Source organism: Hyalella azteca, unplaced genomic scaffold (genome assembly GCF_000764305.2).
Source record: "Hyalella azteca isolate HAZT.00-mixed unplaced genomic scaffold, Hazt_2.0.2 contig468, whole genome shotgun sequence".
Taxonomy (NCBI): domain Eukaryota; kingdom Metazoa; phylum Arthropoda; class Malacostraca; order Amphipoda; family Hyalellidae; genus Hyalella; species Hyalella azteca.
The window spans coordinates 222091-242177 of record NW_025930816.1 but is presented as its reverse complement, the minus strand read 5'-3'; the positions used below and the strand labels follow the sequence as shown (position 1 = coordinate 242177).

Sequence of the window (20087 nt, the reverse complement as noted above, 5' to 3'; positions counted from 1 at the left end):
AATAAACTACAATTCATCGAATTTCAGTACGTAGTTTACACGAATGTCTGCTTTAAACCAAGAAGAGTTCTACCAGTGATCCAGCATCATACCGACCAATTTCGCTACTACCATGTATTCCAAAGCTGCTAGAACGCCTTATTAGTTCACGATTGACTTACTTCCTGGAGACCTCTGGGAGTCTGAGCTCCACTCAAAGCGGTTTCAGGCGCCGACTTTGTGCGCTAGATCAGGTTGCTAGACTGGAAATGAGCATCCGCCAAGCCTTAAGCAGGAGGCATCTATGTGCTGCAGTATTTTTTGACCTGTCTAACGCATACGACTGCGTATGGCATCTGGGGCTGTTGTACAAACTGCAGAAGATTGGCATTAGAGGACAGATGCTGTCCTGGATCAACACATATTTGAGTGCACGAACCTTTAAAGTCTTCTTTGAAGGTGCCTATTCTAACGAGCTCACCATTGTGTCAGGGGTACCTCAGGGATCGGTACTTTCTCCAACCCTTTTTTATATCATGATTTCAGACTTACCTCATGTACCAGAAGTTAAAATTTCAGAATATGCCGATGATTTAGCAGTATACTGTAGTGGTGCCCTAGTGACCCACGTCGAGGAAAAACTTCAATCCCAGGTAAGCCAACTCCATCAATGGATGCTTGAGTGGGGTTTCTCCGTTAATCCCGCCAAAACCAAGAGTATGGTTTTTACCAGGAAATCGATAACAAACCCCGTAATTAAGGTTGGGAATGAAGAAATAGAAATTGTCCCACGGCATAAGTTTCTTGGCATGGTACTGGATGCCCCGGGACTGATGTGGCGAGACCATCTACAGTACCTCAGAGATAAGTGCATCTCACGAGTCAATTTGATGCAGTCTATGTCAACGTATAGGTGGGGAGCAGACAGGGAATTGATGTTGAGATTCTACAGATCAGTGATCAGGGGCACAATGGAATATGGGTCGATGTTTTACTGCACTGCGCCTAACGCCCACTTGGAAAAGCTTAACATCATTCAGAACCGTTGCCTCCGCATAGCTATTGGAGCGCGGAAAACATCCCCTATAATGTCCTTGGAAGTTGAAAGCCATGTCCAGCCATTGAAATTGCACAGAATGCTGGTAAGTTTCAGATTCTTTTCACGAATTGCTGAATTACCTCAACATACTGCTGTTGCTAACGAACTCATATATGCTAATCATGCGACAGATGGTTTACCCTGGGCAGGGAACATACTTGTTCCTCCTTTGAGGTGCAGGATCTCACTGTACTCAAACCGGTTGGGAGTGAAGCTGCCCTCAGCCAATGCGGCGCCCCTGGTGTCCCCCATCCCTCCGTGGGTGGACCTAAATGATTTTATTTGTATGAACTTTCTCCCTGTGCCAGTCAAGGAAATAACTGAAAATATGGCGCAAGCAACGTTCAGGGACCTGCAAGCCACCCGCTATAATGGATTTTTGGAGGTGTTCACTGATGGCTCACGGCTGGAACATCCAGAGGTGTCAGCAGCCACATCAGTGGTGGTACGGTACCCTGAGTATGAAAGTATTTTTAACTGGAAGCTGCCAAACCAAACGTGTATTTTGGGATGTGAACTTTTTGCTATTCTCAAAGCCTTGCAATTCCTAATGAGCAATTTTAGACATATGGCAGGTGCAGTCATATATTCAGACTCTATGTCCAGCTTGTCCTTAATAGTTTAGTCTTAAAATGCCTCGTACCCTACGGAACACCTGATATATAGAAGCGATTTTAAATCTGCCGTCCGTAAGGCCAGTCTAGTCAAGAAAAATACAAGAATCGGCGACAGGCCTATCCAGGCCTATTTATTTAATGCCGAAGATACTATACTATACTACTATACTATATGTCGCTAAGAAATTAGATTTCGTCCCATACGCGTTTTTTGTGCTGGAGAGATCCCGGCTCTAACATAGTGAAAACTGGTTCAGTTATTCAATTAAGTTATCGCTCATAAAATATCGATCTGCAATAAAATTAAATACCATGTATATCAAATGTTTCGTTACTTTGGTGTGGATGTGCAGACTGTCTCCTACGCACAACTCGTCTATTTTTGACCTGTTTCCCCCTCTGAGGAAACGATATTAATAGAAAGATACTAAATTGATCTCGAAAGCTGAAAAATGCTTATCGTAAAGTTCAGTGCAACTGAGATACGTTTAGAAGTACCGGCTCGTCTATAATACCTTTTCAGAAAAGGTATGATTAGCATTTCCTAATGGAATGATGCTGTAAATTTTGTCTTTGTCTGCGTATATTATTAGTTAGTTGATCAATCCAAAACTTTATTCTACGCAGTTATAAAAAATTACACAAATAAAATTTTACCAGTGCCTCGGCATGAGCTACGTATATGGCCCGCAAATCGTTCCGATAACGAATTTTTTCAAATTTATAAAAGTTAAACATTATCAATCCATTCAGTTGTAGTATTAATCATCGTCATTCATCATTAATCGTCATCGGACGCTAGTAAGCAAATTAATATTCATCATCTGGTAAAAATGAGTAAAGTTTAGACATCTTGTCACACAGCGAGAGTGCGACATTTTTAATCACTGCATAACTCCACGACTTTCATAAATTTCGTCTGAACTCCGAATGACTGTTTCAATTAGTAAAGAAAATAATGAAAGTTTTCACAGAGAACATTTTCACGTCTTATTTGATGTTGATAGAGATAGTAGAACTAGAGAAATAATACAGAATCCTTTTAAATAAAGGATTATTTATCACATAATGCAGAATCTGCCTCGCGAAGAAATGCTTTTTATTTGATAAATTTGCGATAATTGAGACCTTCAGCCTCATTGTTGAAGTTTTTCCTGACTTAAAGGACGAGATAGATTAATAGCCGAAGCGCTCTACTAGGTAGCTCGATGAAATTAAAAAAAATGCATTTGTCGCCACAGAAACGTCACAGCAAGGTACTTCATACAAATGATTACATTCTTGTCCAAGTCGCACTTATGAGGGTTGAAGTTGAACGATTAAATTTCAAACAGCTTAGTCATTCTTTCAATTTCTTATTCAATTTTCATAAGATATCTATCGCTTCTTTGGAACGCCGATGACCTCATAAAGGTGGAGACTCTGGGGTCTTGTCAAACTCGATTAGGTAAATTTGCTGTTTATAATTTACAATTATAAACTAATGTGGAACCATCCGATATTACGTTGTATGAAACATGGTTTGTACTTGTCCCAACTTGAATGTAATCTCAAGTACTCGAATTTAATCTCAATCTAACAATTTAATCTCAAGTTTGACGCGTGATGAATTGTTAAGTTGATGACCCACAAAGAGTTCACTATGTAGAGAACTTCTAACTACACAGAAACTTTTTTTTCGGACCTCGAAACTTTTTTTTTAAGAATTTCATGTCTGAGTAAACTAGGATCAGGTTAGGGAAGGATCGAAAAAATTACATCGGTCAATTTATTTACGAAGAACTATATTACTAGTGAAGTAGCTTTATTTATACAGGAAGAGGTGGCTACATGCGACAACACCCAATATCAACGAATAGGTGTCAGTCGAACCCATCTAACGTAGTCAACATGACACGTTCCCACCGTGAAGCCTACCAATTAACAAGTGCAAACATAAAAATGGCATGAAAACACACAATAACAGCAATGAGACATAGAATTTAACTTAGCTCATCAGTCGCAGTAGGAACAGGAATACCTGAAGTCGCAGGACAAACACTTTCCTCATAAGCAGAAAGGTATAGACGAGTTGTAGGATATTTACAATTTACTGCCGCTTAATAAGAAGCAGACATGTTCTATGTATTAACAAACAAGTTAGGGTTTCCATTTTTTTACAGTTCTACGGTTAACATCACCAGCCGATAACCGTCCATTCCATTATTCTTCCACGGTTATCGGTAGGTGATGTTAAACAAGTAAACGAAACCTCTATACATTTAACAACAATAGCAGTGAGTGACAGTGAAATGTACATAAAATGTTGGCTAGTGGACAGGAAGATGTGCGCAACTTGGCCGTTACGACCAAATAAAAACCTGACTGGATACAGAGAAATTCAGACGCAGAGCTTCCGCTGCTACGACACTGTCATCTACGCCATGGAAATAACATGCGTGTTTCCGAGCGTCGACACATGTGCTTTTCAGTTCAATGTGGTTCGTCGAATTATGATCCTTGCATGTGATTTACCTTCTTCATTTAAGTAAGTTAGTAGGGAAATGTTTAGTAGCAAGCACAAATACTGACATTTGGTTGATAGTTTAGCTGCGCATGTCTCTAATTCTTGCTTATACATCTGATGACGCACACATTACAATATCAAAAACGTCGCGGGTAAAAACAGACATTCAATTAAATTAAATATTATTGATGAATCTCAGAGCTGGCAAAAATCACATTCCTTATGAAAGACAGTACAAATTTAGTAAATACCGTACAAGTTATGTTTTGAAATGATGACAAAGTTAAAAGTGAAAAAAAATTAGTTAACACAAGCAACGAACATAATTTTTATGTACATTGCATGAAAGGCTGGCGTAATCTATCTCTAACTTGTAAATATTCATAAAACCTCACGGTAAAAGTTCATCCACTGAGTGAGTAAAAAGACTCTCCTCATAAGCAGTCACAGCCTACATAATAATAACAGGTCAGGCTATTTCGAACAAGCCTCTTAGTCATACATTACAAATTAAAGTTAAATGAGACTACTAACAAAATTATTGTAGCTTTGGGGTCATCATTTTAATACTAGCGAAAATATTGAAACCAAATGATTCGTTCAAAGATTACTAATGATTCGGTCAATGATTAGTAATGCTTCGTCCAACGATTAGTAAGGCTAATGCGTGGGTAATGGAATACTGTTAATGATCGCAAGAAATAGAAGACTTCCAAGAACAATATACAATAGGATCGAGGAAGCACGTTGTTATGGTCGACAACGTCTAAAAGTGTCTACCTAATAATTTGAGTGATTACTAAAATGTACATAGTTTTTTTTTCAATTAATGGCACTCATCCAGCGATTAAGGTGAAAGGAATTTTAAAACCAATGTACAGTTAAACCAATGACGGTGTTCGGTACACGGTTTAAGCTGCATTTTCCGTATTTCATTTTTTTGATACCTTAAAAAATTTTCCGAAGTTGCCCAAGTTTCTGAAGAATTTCTCTTGTATCATCGTTAACACACTTCATTTACTAAGAGAATAGCGATCTATTAAAAAATACCTAATGAAATATCTTTCAGAAATATACATGAAGATAAAGCTGGAGGGACTTCCATCCCACGAATCTAGTTTAAACATTAACACTTCAATTCTTTCCGCACGAATTCACGAATATTTCATTCCTAAGCATATACTTGGCGAGTCATTTCGGGAGTTCCTTACATTGACTGGCGAGAATCGCACACTCGCATGCAAAACACGCCATGCTTGTATACATATGTACAAGTGGTACGTATGTACAAGTGGTACACATGTACAAGTGGTACATATGTACAAGTGGTACATATGAAAAAGTGGTACACATGAACAAGTGGTATTCAACGACCTTAAGCATTAAGAAAACCGTGACTTGAGTAACAAATGACAAACGTTACATAGAGAAGGAATGTTACAGGGCCTATAATTTCAAAAAAAGTTAAGAGATTGTAAGTTCATCAGCCAATTATTGACGGCCTTTCAAGCAAAATCCACCAATCATAGATAAGAAAATAGAACGTAAGTACCTACGTTCATTTAGCGAGTTTTGAAAGTATGGCCCCAGGTCATCACTGCATAAGAAACGACACGCTTGCTCAAGAAATACTGCACTCAACAACTGCTCTTTAGTTAACAAACCAATGCGCTATCATAAACACGATATTATCTAATTAGCATAGTTTAAAAACGAGTATTGTTGTTGTTTTCCATAACTGGTTTTAATATTCCTTCATTTCCGTCTGTGCCGAGCTAGAAAACTACTACTAAATCTAATGACTCAATGAGAACCACGGATGCTGCAATTCACGATTGATTTTCCGATTGCATCTCTTAAGAGACCTTACAATGAAAAACAATCAACAGATCACACGTCAATATCCTAATTGAAAGCAAAAAAAAAAAAAAGTTTCATGCAGAAGAAAACATTCAGTTTTTTACTTTAAGGTGAAATTCAAGAGTATGGGATTAACAATATATTCCCGTTCACATGGCTGGACACTTGGTTATTGATGTTTAATATAAACAAGAATCTAAAGTGTTTCCAGACTGATATCCAAAATTTAAGTTCACACAATACCAGTGACCGTTTCTTAGATCAGTTGTCAGAAATACATCGAAGAAATTGAAGCGAGTTTTTGGACCCATTCCCTGATAGGTAATAGGATAACAATAAATCGTGTCTTTCAAAAATAAAAAGGTTTATGATGTGCTATCTACTAAGACCGGTTAGTCCGAAAAGTATATAGCAACACGTTTACATACATTATAGGCTTCTTAAAGAGAATCGAATATGTTGACAGCATAATTCCAATTCCTCAGAATTGGGTTGGGAGCTGGAAGCTAACCTTACGTTGTCAGGATATCCTTTGCTTTTGCGAATTAAATAAACAGTTCTTTTTTCTTCTGTCCGCTTACAAATAACGGTCGACTTCAAAATTATCATGAAACGAGCTCGACGTATTGAACGTGAACTGCAAAACGCATTCGAGCTGACTAACGTGATCCTCGCTTGAATTTAGATTTAGCAGCACGCGCAGAGCAAACTCTCCTGTTTACTTTAACCGGAGAATGCTCAATGGAATATTCTTTGTAAGATTTATGACTATATTCAGAGAAAATTTCATCGATGAACTCATAGGGATCCAGTTTGGAATAGGAGAACTGGTGATGAGCTTGCTTTTGCGAATATTGCGTATTGCGTTTCTTTGTATTGCTGCGATTGTTGTCAGAAGATTCCACTGCCTTACGTCGACCGTTAGGGCGAGGACCTGAAATTAAGAAGAGCATGAAAATAACAGGTTAGGAGATCGGAGTAAATGCAATATAAGTCATGAAGTGGAATTAAAGTCTAGTAATTAATGACTCCCTTAATATATAACAGTTTAGCGGGAAAGCTTTGAGATTGAAAGCTCACAGGTGTTTATAGAAATTTAAAACCAGAAGCTAAATTATACCCTTGAGGAAAAAGCAGTCAATGACACAATTTGCACGCACCAGTGACAAACACCTCATGCAGTGGGGAGATTAAACAGAGAATGGGGGAACAAATTATAAGCAGATTAATACTCACTTAAGCTTGAATCCTAAAATTACAGTCGAAACGAGGATTTTTCCTGGATTCTTCAACAGCAAACTCGATGAAATCAGGAGCAAATTTTCCAAAGCAAGCGTTTCGGGAAAAATTTTCAAGTAGAGCAAAATGTTCTCTCCCATTATGAAGCTGTGCATTGGGAAATGCCTTCTTAACAAATTCCTACCACGAAACCCTGTATAGGAAAACGCTCTTTGTCAACCTGTACAAAACCAAACCCAAGACAGCAAGATCGTGAGATCAACCTAAGCTCACTCGCGTACCATCTAGTGCTGAAGCGTCACTACATAAAATCATGACGCAGATGTTGTGCATGATTCAAGTATGCTCGACAAGGGTTTCCAGCAATTTTTCCGGCTAATAAAACAGGTTTAATTCTAAGCTTAGAAAGGCATCCATTTGCATTTGAGGAATCGTTCAACTTGAAAACGTAAGCAAAAGTTTTAATTATTTATTCGTAAAATTTCTTCTCTTTTACATTAAATGCACAGACATCCTCAACTACTTTCGACGTCATTATCATAATTTCAATGTCGCAGTACAGGCTTCAGCTTCATGTGCTCGTCAGTGAAAAAATAGCGATATAAAATCCCTATTTCACATTAACAATAGTGGGATATCAATAAATAATTCACATAAATAACGTCATCATCTCACCAGTTGTATCGCTGGTCTACCCATCCCTAATTAACTGTAACCATAACCGCTCAGTTCAACTAGGTCGAACAAAGTTATTAAATCTTGTCCATTGATAAAAAGCCTCGAGACGAAATATGAATCACATAAGAACTTGACGCTTCTAGCGCTATAAAAGTCTTCCAACCCTGTGTCTACAGATACATTAACTACCGTCAGTGCTATTTTCGTCTTAATGCTTGGTAACTTAGTCACTCTCTGTAGGCAAAGGGTTTAGGTCCGCACTTAAAATAAAATATCAGTTTGGATGCTGCCAAATTTAAACAAACTTTGATTCTAGCACCGTAAACGCGCGGTGCTAGCGGTTCAACTTAAAATTTTGATAAATTTGAATCTCTGAAGTCAAATGTCTAAAAAAACATTGGTTAAGAATCAACCATTCCATTCACTTCTCTTTAAAAATATTAACGAGGGAAGATGAATTTAGAGATGAGATCTCGAGCAAAGATAGCTGATTTTCTCTTAGCCCTCTTAGATGTGGAATCAGCACAAGCCCGAGTGCCCCCAAAGGTTAAGTTTGGTTCCACTAAATCGTTTCGCACGCTCGATTTCCGTCCCAATCTCCGGCGCTTGCTAGACAAATCTGTCAAGGCAGGACTTGATTCAGAATCATTCAAGACCGATTGCCTATTTCTCTTTTTAGACTCTGTCTTTGAAACGCTACTTCTTCTCTCTGGTGTGTTATTGGCGGATTTCTTCGTAGAATTTATGAACTTTTTCTTCACAACTTCAATATTTTCAAGAACCTTTGAGCATACACGACGTTCAACACTTTGACTTTCTTCTTCGTTGTCAGTGCTGGATTTTGCTGTAGTGATAACGATGAAACAAATGAGTTAGTGAGAGAACAAAATGAAAAATATAATTAAATGAACAGGATTAGAATGCGTAAAAATCAAATTCTGGTTAATAGATCAGACGATGCAAACAAATAAAGAAAAATTGAAAAACTTTGCGAATGAAAAAAACACAAGCATAGCAGATAAACCGAGTTAGCAGATCTGAGCAGGTTTCAAGCATCAAGGAATGATGAAATCATGAGTAAAGCAGAGTACCAGAGTTGTCAGTGCGGGATTGGTGCTAAAAACAATAATTGTGAACTGTGATAAGTGAACAAAAAGAGAGTTACGGGCTAAAGTTTAGGGGGGAGTTAATTAAAATATATGAGACAACCGCCAAAAAATTATTTTGTGCGTGGAATTAGTGTTATAATGAACAGTGTGAACAAATGTCGAAGCTGTACATTTCCTCTGATTGAAATATTCACAAGATATGTTTTGTTCTGTTATTGGTTGGCTATGCATGCATCACGACAATAATCATGATTATTAGGCAGGGCAGCATAACAAACTATACGTTAGTAAGCTTGACTTCCTCGGGACCAACAAACCACACAGCAATCGTTGTCATATCATGACTTGCATCCACTATAAAACTTGTTATCGTAAATTCAGTACATCATCAAAACTGAGATTAGAGTAGTCTTGCTAAGAAAAATATTGATTTTATATATTTTTTAGTTCAGTTAAGTTCTTCCATTTCAGGAAAAACTTGACATTTCATTGGTAATTACCGGACAGAAAGTGGGCAAAATTAAGGGACTTTTATAAACAAGTAGCAATCTGATAACGACCAGTGCCTTCCTCTAATGAATGGTTAAGTGAGCATGTGAATTAAATGATTCCACTCATTGAATAACCGGAACTATGTTTCTAACATGAAATTAACCAATGAACAAATTAATAAAAATAAAATTAAGCAACAATGAAATAATGAAGAGAAGTAAAATGATTGTAAAACAAAAAACACATCAACAATAAAATCAATCAACTTCCACATCAACAAGAACTGAAATGAAACAAAAAATATAACTCAGTACTCACTGCATTGAGTGACAGAGAGCGCATTTTCTCGTCAACGAAAACGTGCAGTCACGAACGGACAGACAGACAGACGGACGGACATGGCGAGCATGATAGCGCCTTTTTTCATAAATGAGGAAATGCGATAAAAAGACCAAAATTAGCAACATCACGGTAAGATTGCAGGCAACCCACATTGTTTAAGAGAGTTGTTATTATGGTTGGTGACAGCAGAAGGTTTTGGCGTATCACAGCACGGCGGGGAAGCAAGGAAGCCGTCGTTGGAGTTCTCGAGATCGTCGACAGCGATGACGGGAGGCGAGGGCTCCTGTAACCGAGCCTGATACCTCCGGTCCCGGGCACTCACTTCTGACACGCACAGCACCGACACGTCCAGGTTGGCGGTGTCTGAAAATCAGCGTGTGTCATTTTGTGGTTCATGGAAAGAGAAACATTCGAGAGAAACGAGGAGGCATTTGTCAAGTCAGGAACATTATACAAGAACTGGATAACATTTTCGGTTGAAACGGTTCATCTGAACATCGGCGTATGTCATTTTGGGTTCACGGAAGGAGAAACATTCTAGAGAAACGAGGAGACATTTGTGAAATTAGGAATATTATACGAGAACTGGAGAACATTATCTGTTAAAACGATTCATTTGAAAGTCAGCGTGTGTCATTTTGGATGAAAGAAAATAGAGCCACATTTGTGAAATCGGAAACATTATACAAAAGCTAGATCACATTTTCAGTTAAAACAGTTTATTTATAAATCAGGGTGTGTCACTTTGGCTTCAGGGAAATAAGAGCTACGTTTGTGAAATCAGGAACATGATTAGAGAACTGGATAACATTTTCAATTACAACAGTTCATGTGTTTGTATGGCTTGTCATTTTGGCTTCATGGAATTGGAAACATCATTGAGAAGAGATGATTTAAATATGAAGAGTTGAATAAATATTTTATCCGGCATTAATTATATTGGGCAATAAAAATATATTCATCAGCTGTTTTAGAGGGTTAGAAAGTAAGTTTTGGTCAACAAAGATTAAGTCACGTTAATGAACTAACCATGGTTCCTTTAAGTTACTGGGCACTTAACCTTCTACCGCCGTATGTCACTCTGCAGGAACATAACTTTCTACTTGAATTATACGTAAACTATTGAGTGTAGCAACCTGAGGACGTTTGTACGCAACANAACTTGAATTAGACGTAAACTATAGAGTGCATCAACCTGAGGACGTTTGTACGCAACAGAGAACATTTTAACCCTCTACCGCCGTATGTCACTCTCCGGGAACATAACTTTCAACTTGAATTATATGTATACTATTGAGTGTAGCAACCTGAGGACGTTTGTAAGCAACAGAGAACATTTTATAGTTGTACGTGGCGGCAACCATCAGTGCAAGTCATTTTGCGCTCACTAGAACCTATCCTTTTTGGGAAGAAGGCTTGTGACAATATTGCTCCGGTTACTCATGTCAGGCGGTAGAGGGTTAAGATTGACATTGACAGGAATTTAAATCTAGTACATTGACAATTCCAACATCAAAATCAACGTAATTAGATTTAGATAAACGAGTCGAGCCTTGTGTGAATTACAGTACTTAAGTTATTACATAGATGCTGTGTACAAGTTACAATGAAGATATAGTGCATAATTCACAATAAAAATGTATTCACCGTTTAGAGACCGACGAGCTTCAATGTCGACGAGGCGTTCCCTGTGTTTGGCTGCTCGCTCGGCAGCTTCACGTTCCTCACGTCGCCGTATAATAGACTCCATTTCTGGCGTCAAGTCCGTGGGTGTGTCATCGAAAGTTGGAGTAGTTTTGCCTCTGTTGGAAAACAAATATAATTTTAAAACTATAATATATAAATATATATATAGCGGTTTCAGCGTTTATTAGGCCGTAGGTCTATCGCCGATTCTTATCATCGCAGAACATTCACAGCTTGTTGCGGGCTCGAACTTGCAACTCACTGCATCAAATTTTCATTGCTTAACCGCCCGGCCTCCTCGCCGATTCTGACCAGAAACTGGCGCACAGAGCTGGGATCGAACCCGCGCCTCTCTGCTCCAATCCTGATACTCTGAACTTCAACTACTGGACCAGTTTACATAGAAAGTACGAGACGCTAAGAGTAATATCGAAATCTCTCTAAAATTATTTATAGTGAGCATCAAAGTTTTGAGTATTTTTTTGCAAGGGTCAGTTAAAAATATCCCTTGCAAAAAAAGAAAAATACACAAAAATACATTTAATTCAATACATATCACGGAAACTGTCAACTATATACAGTCTGGTTCAAAAGGAAACAATAAAATCACCTAATAATCTCGAAAAAAAAAATTGCAAAAAATAGAACAATTTACGCAAAAATCCATTCAATTCCAAGCATCTCGTGAAAACTGCCATCTATATACAGTCTGGTTCAAAAGGAACCCATAAAATCATCTAATAACATCCAGAAATCCAATTAAAGTTACTTACAATTTATGCTTATGTCTTTTATTACACATGGGGGGCGAAAGACTCTTTTCTCGACGTTTAGCCATGAGCGCCAACATCTGAGGTGTTGGGTTATCCAGCGACGTGTCTTTCTTCAGAACCATTCTCTTGGGCCTCATTTGTTTCTGGCGCTCCAGCATCTTCTCGTTCTCTTTCTCAATGATTATATCCTCGGGGTCAGTGAAGTGCAGGGCTGGTAAAGCCACCGTGCTCAGGCTCAGGCCTAAGTACGACTTGCGAGGGCACAATCTTGTATTGATTCTGTAGAACAGACGCATAATTATTAGAGATATTATTATATTATTACAATCTTTTGTTGATTCTGTAGGACAAACGCACAATTATTACAGCTATTATTATATTATTACAATCTTGTATTGATTCTGTAGGACAAATATAAGGTAGGGTATTAGTGTTATTCACTGACATAATATCTTAGGCATAGTTTTGCTGAAATAGATACATAAAAACACAAGGTTTTTCAATTTCAGGAAGTACAGTCACCGGACTGTAATGTAAAATATGACGCTACTACAGGCTCAATAAAAGACGAAATGGGTAAAAAATCTCTAGACTGAGAGAACAAAAAAATGAGATGTTATTTGTGGTAATATGGCAAAAAAGTTAACATGACGTTTGACAGTCGCACAATAATAATAACTTACACATAATTTGTGAACTGTGGCGATTGACAAAGCTCCAAGTGAAAACACACCCCAAAAAATAAATGGGTAATATTTTCAAAGTATTACTTATTCACAGCACAAGCAGAGAGCAGACGTATAAACGATACGCGCTTGTGCCGAGCCAAACTGGGTCAGTATAAACCATAAAAGTTTATTGATATTATGACAATATTTAGCTCATTTCTCTTAAGTGTGCGTTGACTGCCCATACAGAAGTAAAAAAAAGCATCACTACTTGGACAATATTGAGCTCATTTCTCCCAGTGCGCGTTGACTGCCCATACAGAGGCATTAAGTGCATCACTAATATAGACAATATTTCGCTTATTTATTTTAGTGCATCACTATATAAAGTGCATCACTATATAGACAATATTTAGCTCATATTATATTAAAAATATTAACTATTTTTAGCTCATTTAGACAATATTTAGCGTTGACTGACCTGTTAGTAGATGACTTGCACGGAGACCGAGGTGACGTGCGGACAATCTTGTTGGGGGAGAGCCCGATATTCTCTTCTTCGTCAGACCGCCGTCGCTTCACGCCCTTCAAGAAAATTTCCATGGGTTAACTTCCATTAGGAATAAGTTTACTGCAGGAATAAAAGCTCAAATATTGCATTTGAAGCTTTTTAACAGCACAAGTTCTTTTATTAATATTACGATGATAAAATTAATATCCAGTGAGTGAATCAAGTTTGGCTTTCCTTGGAAGACGTAAAGCTAAACGTGAATTTCAATCAAGCTTTCAAGGAATAATGATAAATGAGAATGATTTTAAATCTGATTGAAATTTAGCGAATGAAAAGAAAAATTCTGAACCAAATAAAAATGAAATGTTAAACCCATGAAAATTTTCCAGTTCCTAGCAAAATCGAGCTGATTCATGTATGTGTGACGAAATAATACCAATATTTCTGAATCATTTTATTGAAAGTACAATGTTAACGAAAACTGGGAACATTCAAATTCTAAGATCTTCAGGATGAGCTGAAATCAACGTCACACAGCAAAAACAAAATGTACTGAACTTAATAAAAGAAATAAAAACAAATTATAATGTGTACACCCAAATACACAACTAGAGCAACCATAGCGAGGTTGAAAGTCAATGAGGTAAAGAATGATGAATATTCGCTAATAAAATTTGTTTCCGTGCTTGTTGGTAGCTTCTGAATGAATAGAAACATTAGTGTTAACCGAGCCTCAAATTAATTCATTCCATAATACCGTTCAAGATAAATGATTATAACCCTCCCAGGCAATGAGAACAGATATTCATCGCTAATTAAAGAAGATATTATCCTGAATACGTGATTCAAAACAAAGATTTATCCCTTGTTTTCCATGCACTATTTTCGATATGATTTTTTCGGGTGTTGTTTGTTTGTAGCCTATTAAAATTATTAGAAGCACGAGTGGTTACCCAAAACACTAATAAATTCATTCCAAGACGAATGAAATCAACACCAGGCGGAAATCACAAATCGAACTTTGCAGAAAATTCGAAACTAAAACAACTTTTATTCTTCAGATCCTGCGCATTTGTTCCGTGACATCACTTTTGTCATAGTCCTGACCTGTTATATCTCTAATATGTTCATTCAACATATTCTTGCATAACTTACATGCCACATTTACATGTTCAATTTTGTATGACCATAAGGGTGATATTTTTCAAACGAGCGTGCATGAATTGTGAACAAATTGTAGCACGATGAATAAATGCATTTCAGTATGAATAAATTTCAATATTCAGCTAACTTATAAGAAAACTAAGCAGAAAAAAGACGCATGACATTGATTGACACTAAACAAGTATTTCTTAAACAATTAGAGTATCAAGTAGAAAAAAAAGCTACCTCGATAATATGGAGTCAACATGGAATGTTTACTCATTCGTTAGGTAATTCGCAGCAATGATTCCAATTAACTGATCAAGGCATAAGAAATGGATACTAGGAATGATCCATTAGGATTAGAAAGAAATAACAGGAAGAAAATGCGTCATGAAGATTCAACTAATCATTTAATGCTCATTAATCAGCAATTAGAATCTCATAGCAATAGAAATTTCATCTTTCTATAGTGATTAATCAGGTGCTTCAAGAACTTGACTAAATGAAGGTATTAGCTGCATGCATCTAATTTACGCTGAGTATACCTGCTGCAAGTAATAAAAGTTTCGATAATAATTAATTTTTCCTCAATATTATTTTTTAATAACGTACCTACGCACGTATTAAATACCCAATTCTCTAAGTTAAAGATCCACATACAAAAAAATTTTGAGGTTTGATTTGAAATTTCAAAAAAGTTTTACTTTTTGGCAGACGCTTTAGCTTGTTTCTTTGCGATGAGTTCAAGCATAGCAGGGGTAGGGTTATTGTAGATACTGGACACAATAGAGCTTTTCATGGTTGCTGATGAAGAGCTATCAACAGCAGACTTTTCGCCCTTGTTTTTGCGAACAGCAACAACTCTTTTCTTGGTCTTGGCTTTGATTGTCTTAGCTTCAGGAGAAGCGACGGTCGGCACAACGGGCTTCTTTGATCGAGGACGCGAGTTTGCCTTGCGGGCGTTGTTTTCTTTTTCAACTTCATCACTATTGAAAGACTCCAAATCTGAGATAGTGTCATCTTCCTCATTGCTTTTTACAACTAATGCAGCACCGCGGGATTTTTTAGCTCGGGTAGGCGTATGCTCGGCGCTCGCACTTCTCTTAACCGCGACAGTTTTCGGGGTGCGCACAGGCCCGCGTCTCCCTGATAAACCTGAGCTCTTAGGACTCAAAACGGGGGGAGTGATGGCTTTATCAGCCTCATCCTGGCTCTCAGCAAAGAGATCAGGGCTGCCAGGCTGATATTCTACTCGTTCATTCCGACGTGATCGAGGTGTTGTACTCACCTTGTTCACCCTCGATTTGGGTTTCTTCGAGACTGGCTTGGGAGTCGCAGCCATGAACACTAATTTGCCATCATCCTTGTAGCCGCGGTCTACTAAGCCAGCCCTGAGAATGTCGCGGCACTTCTCATAGTCAGGCAGCTCGTCGAACGTCAGACTTGCTACGTAGGACAGGTACTCAAACAAACCTGTGGAAAATAACATTTTTAATTTCAGCATATTAATATTTTGAAAAACTCAGCAGCACATTAAAACAATCAACGTTGGAGGATTTGTAAAACTCAGCAGCACTGAGTTCGGACACTGAAATTAAATTTTCTATATAAGGGAGCGTCTGTAATTAAAATCTTCTTAACCTGATAATAACCATAAACAAAAAGTGATACCCTTAGTTTGTGTGAACCCGTTTCAACAGATGCAGGTTAACAGTTTCTATGGCCTGGTAACAGCATAAATAACATCCCAGATATTTAAATCACAAAACCATAATCAGAAAAAAATAACGAGACGCCAGAGAAAAGAAATAATCATAAATTTTGAATTGAGTGAAGAAATTTCAATACGCTAGGGGAATACAAATGAATGACATTGCACATCCTAGAGAGGTTAAGAACAAAAAAAAAAAAAATCCACTGAATACAATGCCCCTGTAATCCTCAACAACATACGTACGTTTAGAAGAAGCATCAGGTTCTGGCGCTTGGAGGCAGTAGTGGCAGACAGTGGAATTTTAAAATACCGACAGCTACTTTTAACATTTCTTTTGGTCGTTTTTAAACCTCTACCGCCTGACACGAGTAACCGGAGCAATATTGTCACAAACCTACTTCCCAAAAAGGATAGGTTCTAGTGAGCGCAAAATGACTTGCACTGATGGTTACCGCCACGTACGACAACTTTAAAATGTTCTCTGTTGCGTACAAACGTCCTCAGGTTGCTACACTCAATGGTTTATGTTTAATTTAAATTGAAAGTCATGTTCTCAGAGAGTGACATACGGTGGTAGAGGGATAAAGGCACCACTGACCACGGAAGGATCACGAGTCTCTTAACACAAGGTCAGTAGCATGTAAATTAATCCTAATTTTTTTCCTAAAGTTTGTGCTGACGGCCACTATTGTCCTAGTGTACACACGAGCAGTCAACACCAACAAAACAGGTTTAGAAGAAGCGTGATGAGTTATCACCAACTGATGATGATGGAATAAATGCAATGAATAAATACCAACTGAATACTTTAGAAAAAGCATGAAGATTTATCACCAACTGGGCAGGTGGCCCAGTGGTTACAGTACAGAGTACCAAGATTGGAGCAGAGAGGCGCGGGTTCGATCCCAGCACTGTGCGCCAGTTTCTGGTCAGAATCGGCGAGGAGGCCGGACGGTTAAGCACAGCAGAATTGTAGCAGGCAAGTTTTGAGTTTGAGACCGCAAAAAGCTGTGAATGTTCTGCGATGTTAAGAATCAGAGACAGGCCTATGGCCCAATAAACGCGGAAACCACTATATTATATTATCAACTGACCAGGCGGCACACCATCAGGGAAGCACTTGTCCATAAGCTTGTCCACGTTGTCCATGTACCATCGTTTGCTCTTGGCCACATAGTCGCAGTCAGTGAGGTTGTCTTCCCAAGGCAGGCGTGAGCACAGCCACTGCGTCATGTTGTAGCCTAGAATTTCCAGGTCTCCTCTTCGCGAGTGCGCTGTCGAGATATTTTTTTAAGATTAAACTGCAAATGAAAGCATTACCATACACATTATAAACTTAAAAAAAAATTTAGATATTTTAAAATTATTTTTACAACTTTCCAAACTATCTTTCAGTGGATAACTCTGAAATCTATTAAAATAATGTTGGAGACTTTCTCAAAGGCAAAGAAATTTTTGGAAACATTTTACCAGAATGAAAATACTTGTGTAAATTGAGCTCAAACCAAAATAAATGATAACTGAACTAAATTCAATGAAATGACAAATCCTTGAATTCATAAATTAACATAATTCTCATTCTATTTTCAATCTTAACAATGGTTGTTTAAATGGTTGATAAATTCACACAATTCTCATCCTCATCTCAAAGATAAGCCATGGCTGGATACTCACCTCCAATATGGGCGTCTCGAGAAGTGAACTCAATGGTGCCATCATGCGCCTTCCTTGCATCATACTTGTACTCTTTGTGTTGACCATTGATGGCATAGCGACATGCGAGGCCATAGTCAACAAGAAACACTTGGTTTTCCGTTCCTCTTTGAAATCCAACCAGCAAATTGGAAGCTTTGATGTCAGCATGGATGTAGCCCTTGTCATGGATGTACTCAAGCACATCAAGCTACAACGAGAAACAATGAGACATTATTATAAAATTCTTAACTTTTTGATGGGATCATTTCCGAAATAATAAAAATATTATACCATTTCAATGAATAAGCAAGCACATAATGTTTAGACAAATAGAAATGTATAAATAATAGAAACATGCTTTCAATTGATAATTGAGTCTTATGAATACTTCAATCAGTATGATGTAAAAAATTTTTAGACAGACTATTCTGCTACAGGGAGAATAAAGTCTTGAGAATTACATACTTACAATTTCGAGTCCAATTTGGAAGACAGTCTTGAAAGAGAACTTCTTATTGAGCTTCTCCAAAATTTTCTGCAGATCAGAGCCAAACCTCTCCATGACCATGAAACGGTACTTCTGCGACTTGTATATGAAGGAGCCGGATCCAAGGTACTTGGGCATACCAAGCCGCTTGAGCTTCCTTTCCTTCTTCCAGGCATCAATGAGCTCAGGTTTAGCAATCCGCATGTAGCAATGCATCTCAGCAAACAGCGGCCCATTACTGTGAGGTTCAACCTTCACCACAAACTTGTCACCATCAGTCACAACACGGGATGAATCGTTTGATGCTAGGTATATCTCGCCAAACCCACCCTGGCCTGAAATTAAACCATAGTTAATGCAACTGAACAAATCATTTAAACTTAATGAAGACTTAGCAAGTTGATGAAATAAGTACATCATTAATATAGTTCAGGAACCACTTACTAGGCAGGGGTTCATGAATGAACACACAAAATTCTCCCATATGCCTACAAGTTGGTTTTTCTGAATTCATTTTCATAAAACTTTCAATCAACAACTTATATTACAAGTTGTTATGTTAAGAGTAAATTTTCACAGATTCTGCTCCTCACTAGAAAGTTGAAAAAATAATAAATCTATGGACCATTACAAACTTCAACATTTCATGGTGTCCAACTCCTAAGAACATTAGAATAATAATGACTCAAGATAGAGTAAGAACCTGATACAAAGATAGCAATGCTTATCATATAGAGACCCATCTCAGATATATTTAATAAATGATCAGATATATTTATTTAGAGACCCATCTCAGATATATTTATTTAGAGACCCATCTCAGATATATTTAGATAGTCTAACCAACAATTGAGACAACTCACCTATGCTCTTTCCAAGAACCCAGACATTTTTTGCAATGTCAGTGATAACCTGGCCTTCAGGTATTGGATCAGGGAGCTTGTATCCACTGGCAGCCACTCTCTTCTTAGGAGTCTCGTTGGATTTAGATGCGGCTCCTTTACTGACTTTTCGAGGCGCCATCGTGAACTTGCGTACTAAATTTAGTTGACCAATGATCTTCTTTAGATTAATTTCTCAAGTATCTAAAAAAATTAAATGAAATGACTTCTCTCATTCACATTTAACAATTTTTAGCTGCTGCAACTACTGAACTTAAGATACTGTACTGAAAAAATTATTCATGCATATTGACTAGGTTAGGCTGAATTCAGTCTGAAAATTAGATAAATTTTCAAATATATGGGCATTTTTCAAAGATTGAGAATTTGTGGAGAATACTAATTAATCTAGGACTTTTCTGACAAGCATTAATGTAAATGGGGAAAAAAACATTTTTAGCTAAAAACATGTCTAGAAAACTAACTTAGCATAGGTCAAAGGTCACACAGCAAATTATAAAATTATTTTTGATATATACAGTGGGGGGAAATAAATATTCGTACACTTGAAAAATCGTATTTTAATGTATGTAAGTACACAAACT

General features: G+C 37.6%; 1 protein-coding gene across 2 annotated transcripts; it reads right to left on the bottom strand.

Moving 5' to 3' along the window:
• Nucleotides 1-6118: 6118 nt before the first annotated feature.
• On the bottom strand, nucleotides 6119-19854 carry LOC108676541 (serine/threonine-protein kinase VRK1). 2 transcript variants are annotated; one of them, XM_018164627.2, is made up of 10 exons: nucleotides 19465-19854; nucleotides 18584-18936; nucleotides 18094-18322; nucleotides 17514-17693; nucleotides 15994-16178; nucleotides 13530-13633; nucleotides 12381-12659; nucleotides 11569-11723; nucleotides 10072-10284; nucleotides 6119-6995 (listed from the first exon to the last, which is right to left on the bottom strand). In XM_018164627.2, exons 1-10 carry the CDS (start codon nucleotides 19622-19624, stop codon nucleotides 6721-6723), a joined length of 2133 nt encoding a protein of 710 aa, XP_018020116.1. In that variant the 5' UTR covers nucleotides 19625-19854; the 3' UTR covers nucleotides 6119-6720. The 2 variants fall into 2 exon arrangements, with proteins under 2 accessions (XP_018020116.1, XP_047736019.1); XM_047880063.1 differs by lacking the exon at nucleotides 6119-6995 and adding an exon at nucleotides 7756-8822.
• Between the last annotated feature and the right edge of the window lie 233 nt (nucleotides 19855-20087).

Excerpts from the sequence above, each read along its gene's own strand:
- LOC108676541 (XM_047880063.1), bottom strand. The coding sequence starts at position 19,624 with ATGGCGCCTCGAAAAGTCAGTAAAGGAGCCGCATCTAAATCCAACGAG. Across the intron at positions 18,937-19,464 it reads GGTTCTTGGAAAGAGCATAG|GCCAGGGTGGGTTTGGCGAG; the intron begins GTGAGTTGTCTC and ends GTTTAATTTCAG. Across the intron at positions 11,724-12,380 it reads AAAAGACATAAGCATAAATT|AGGCAAAACTACTCCAACTT; the intron begins GTAAGTAACTTT and ends GTTTTCCAACAG.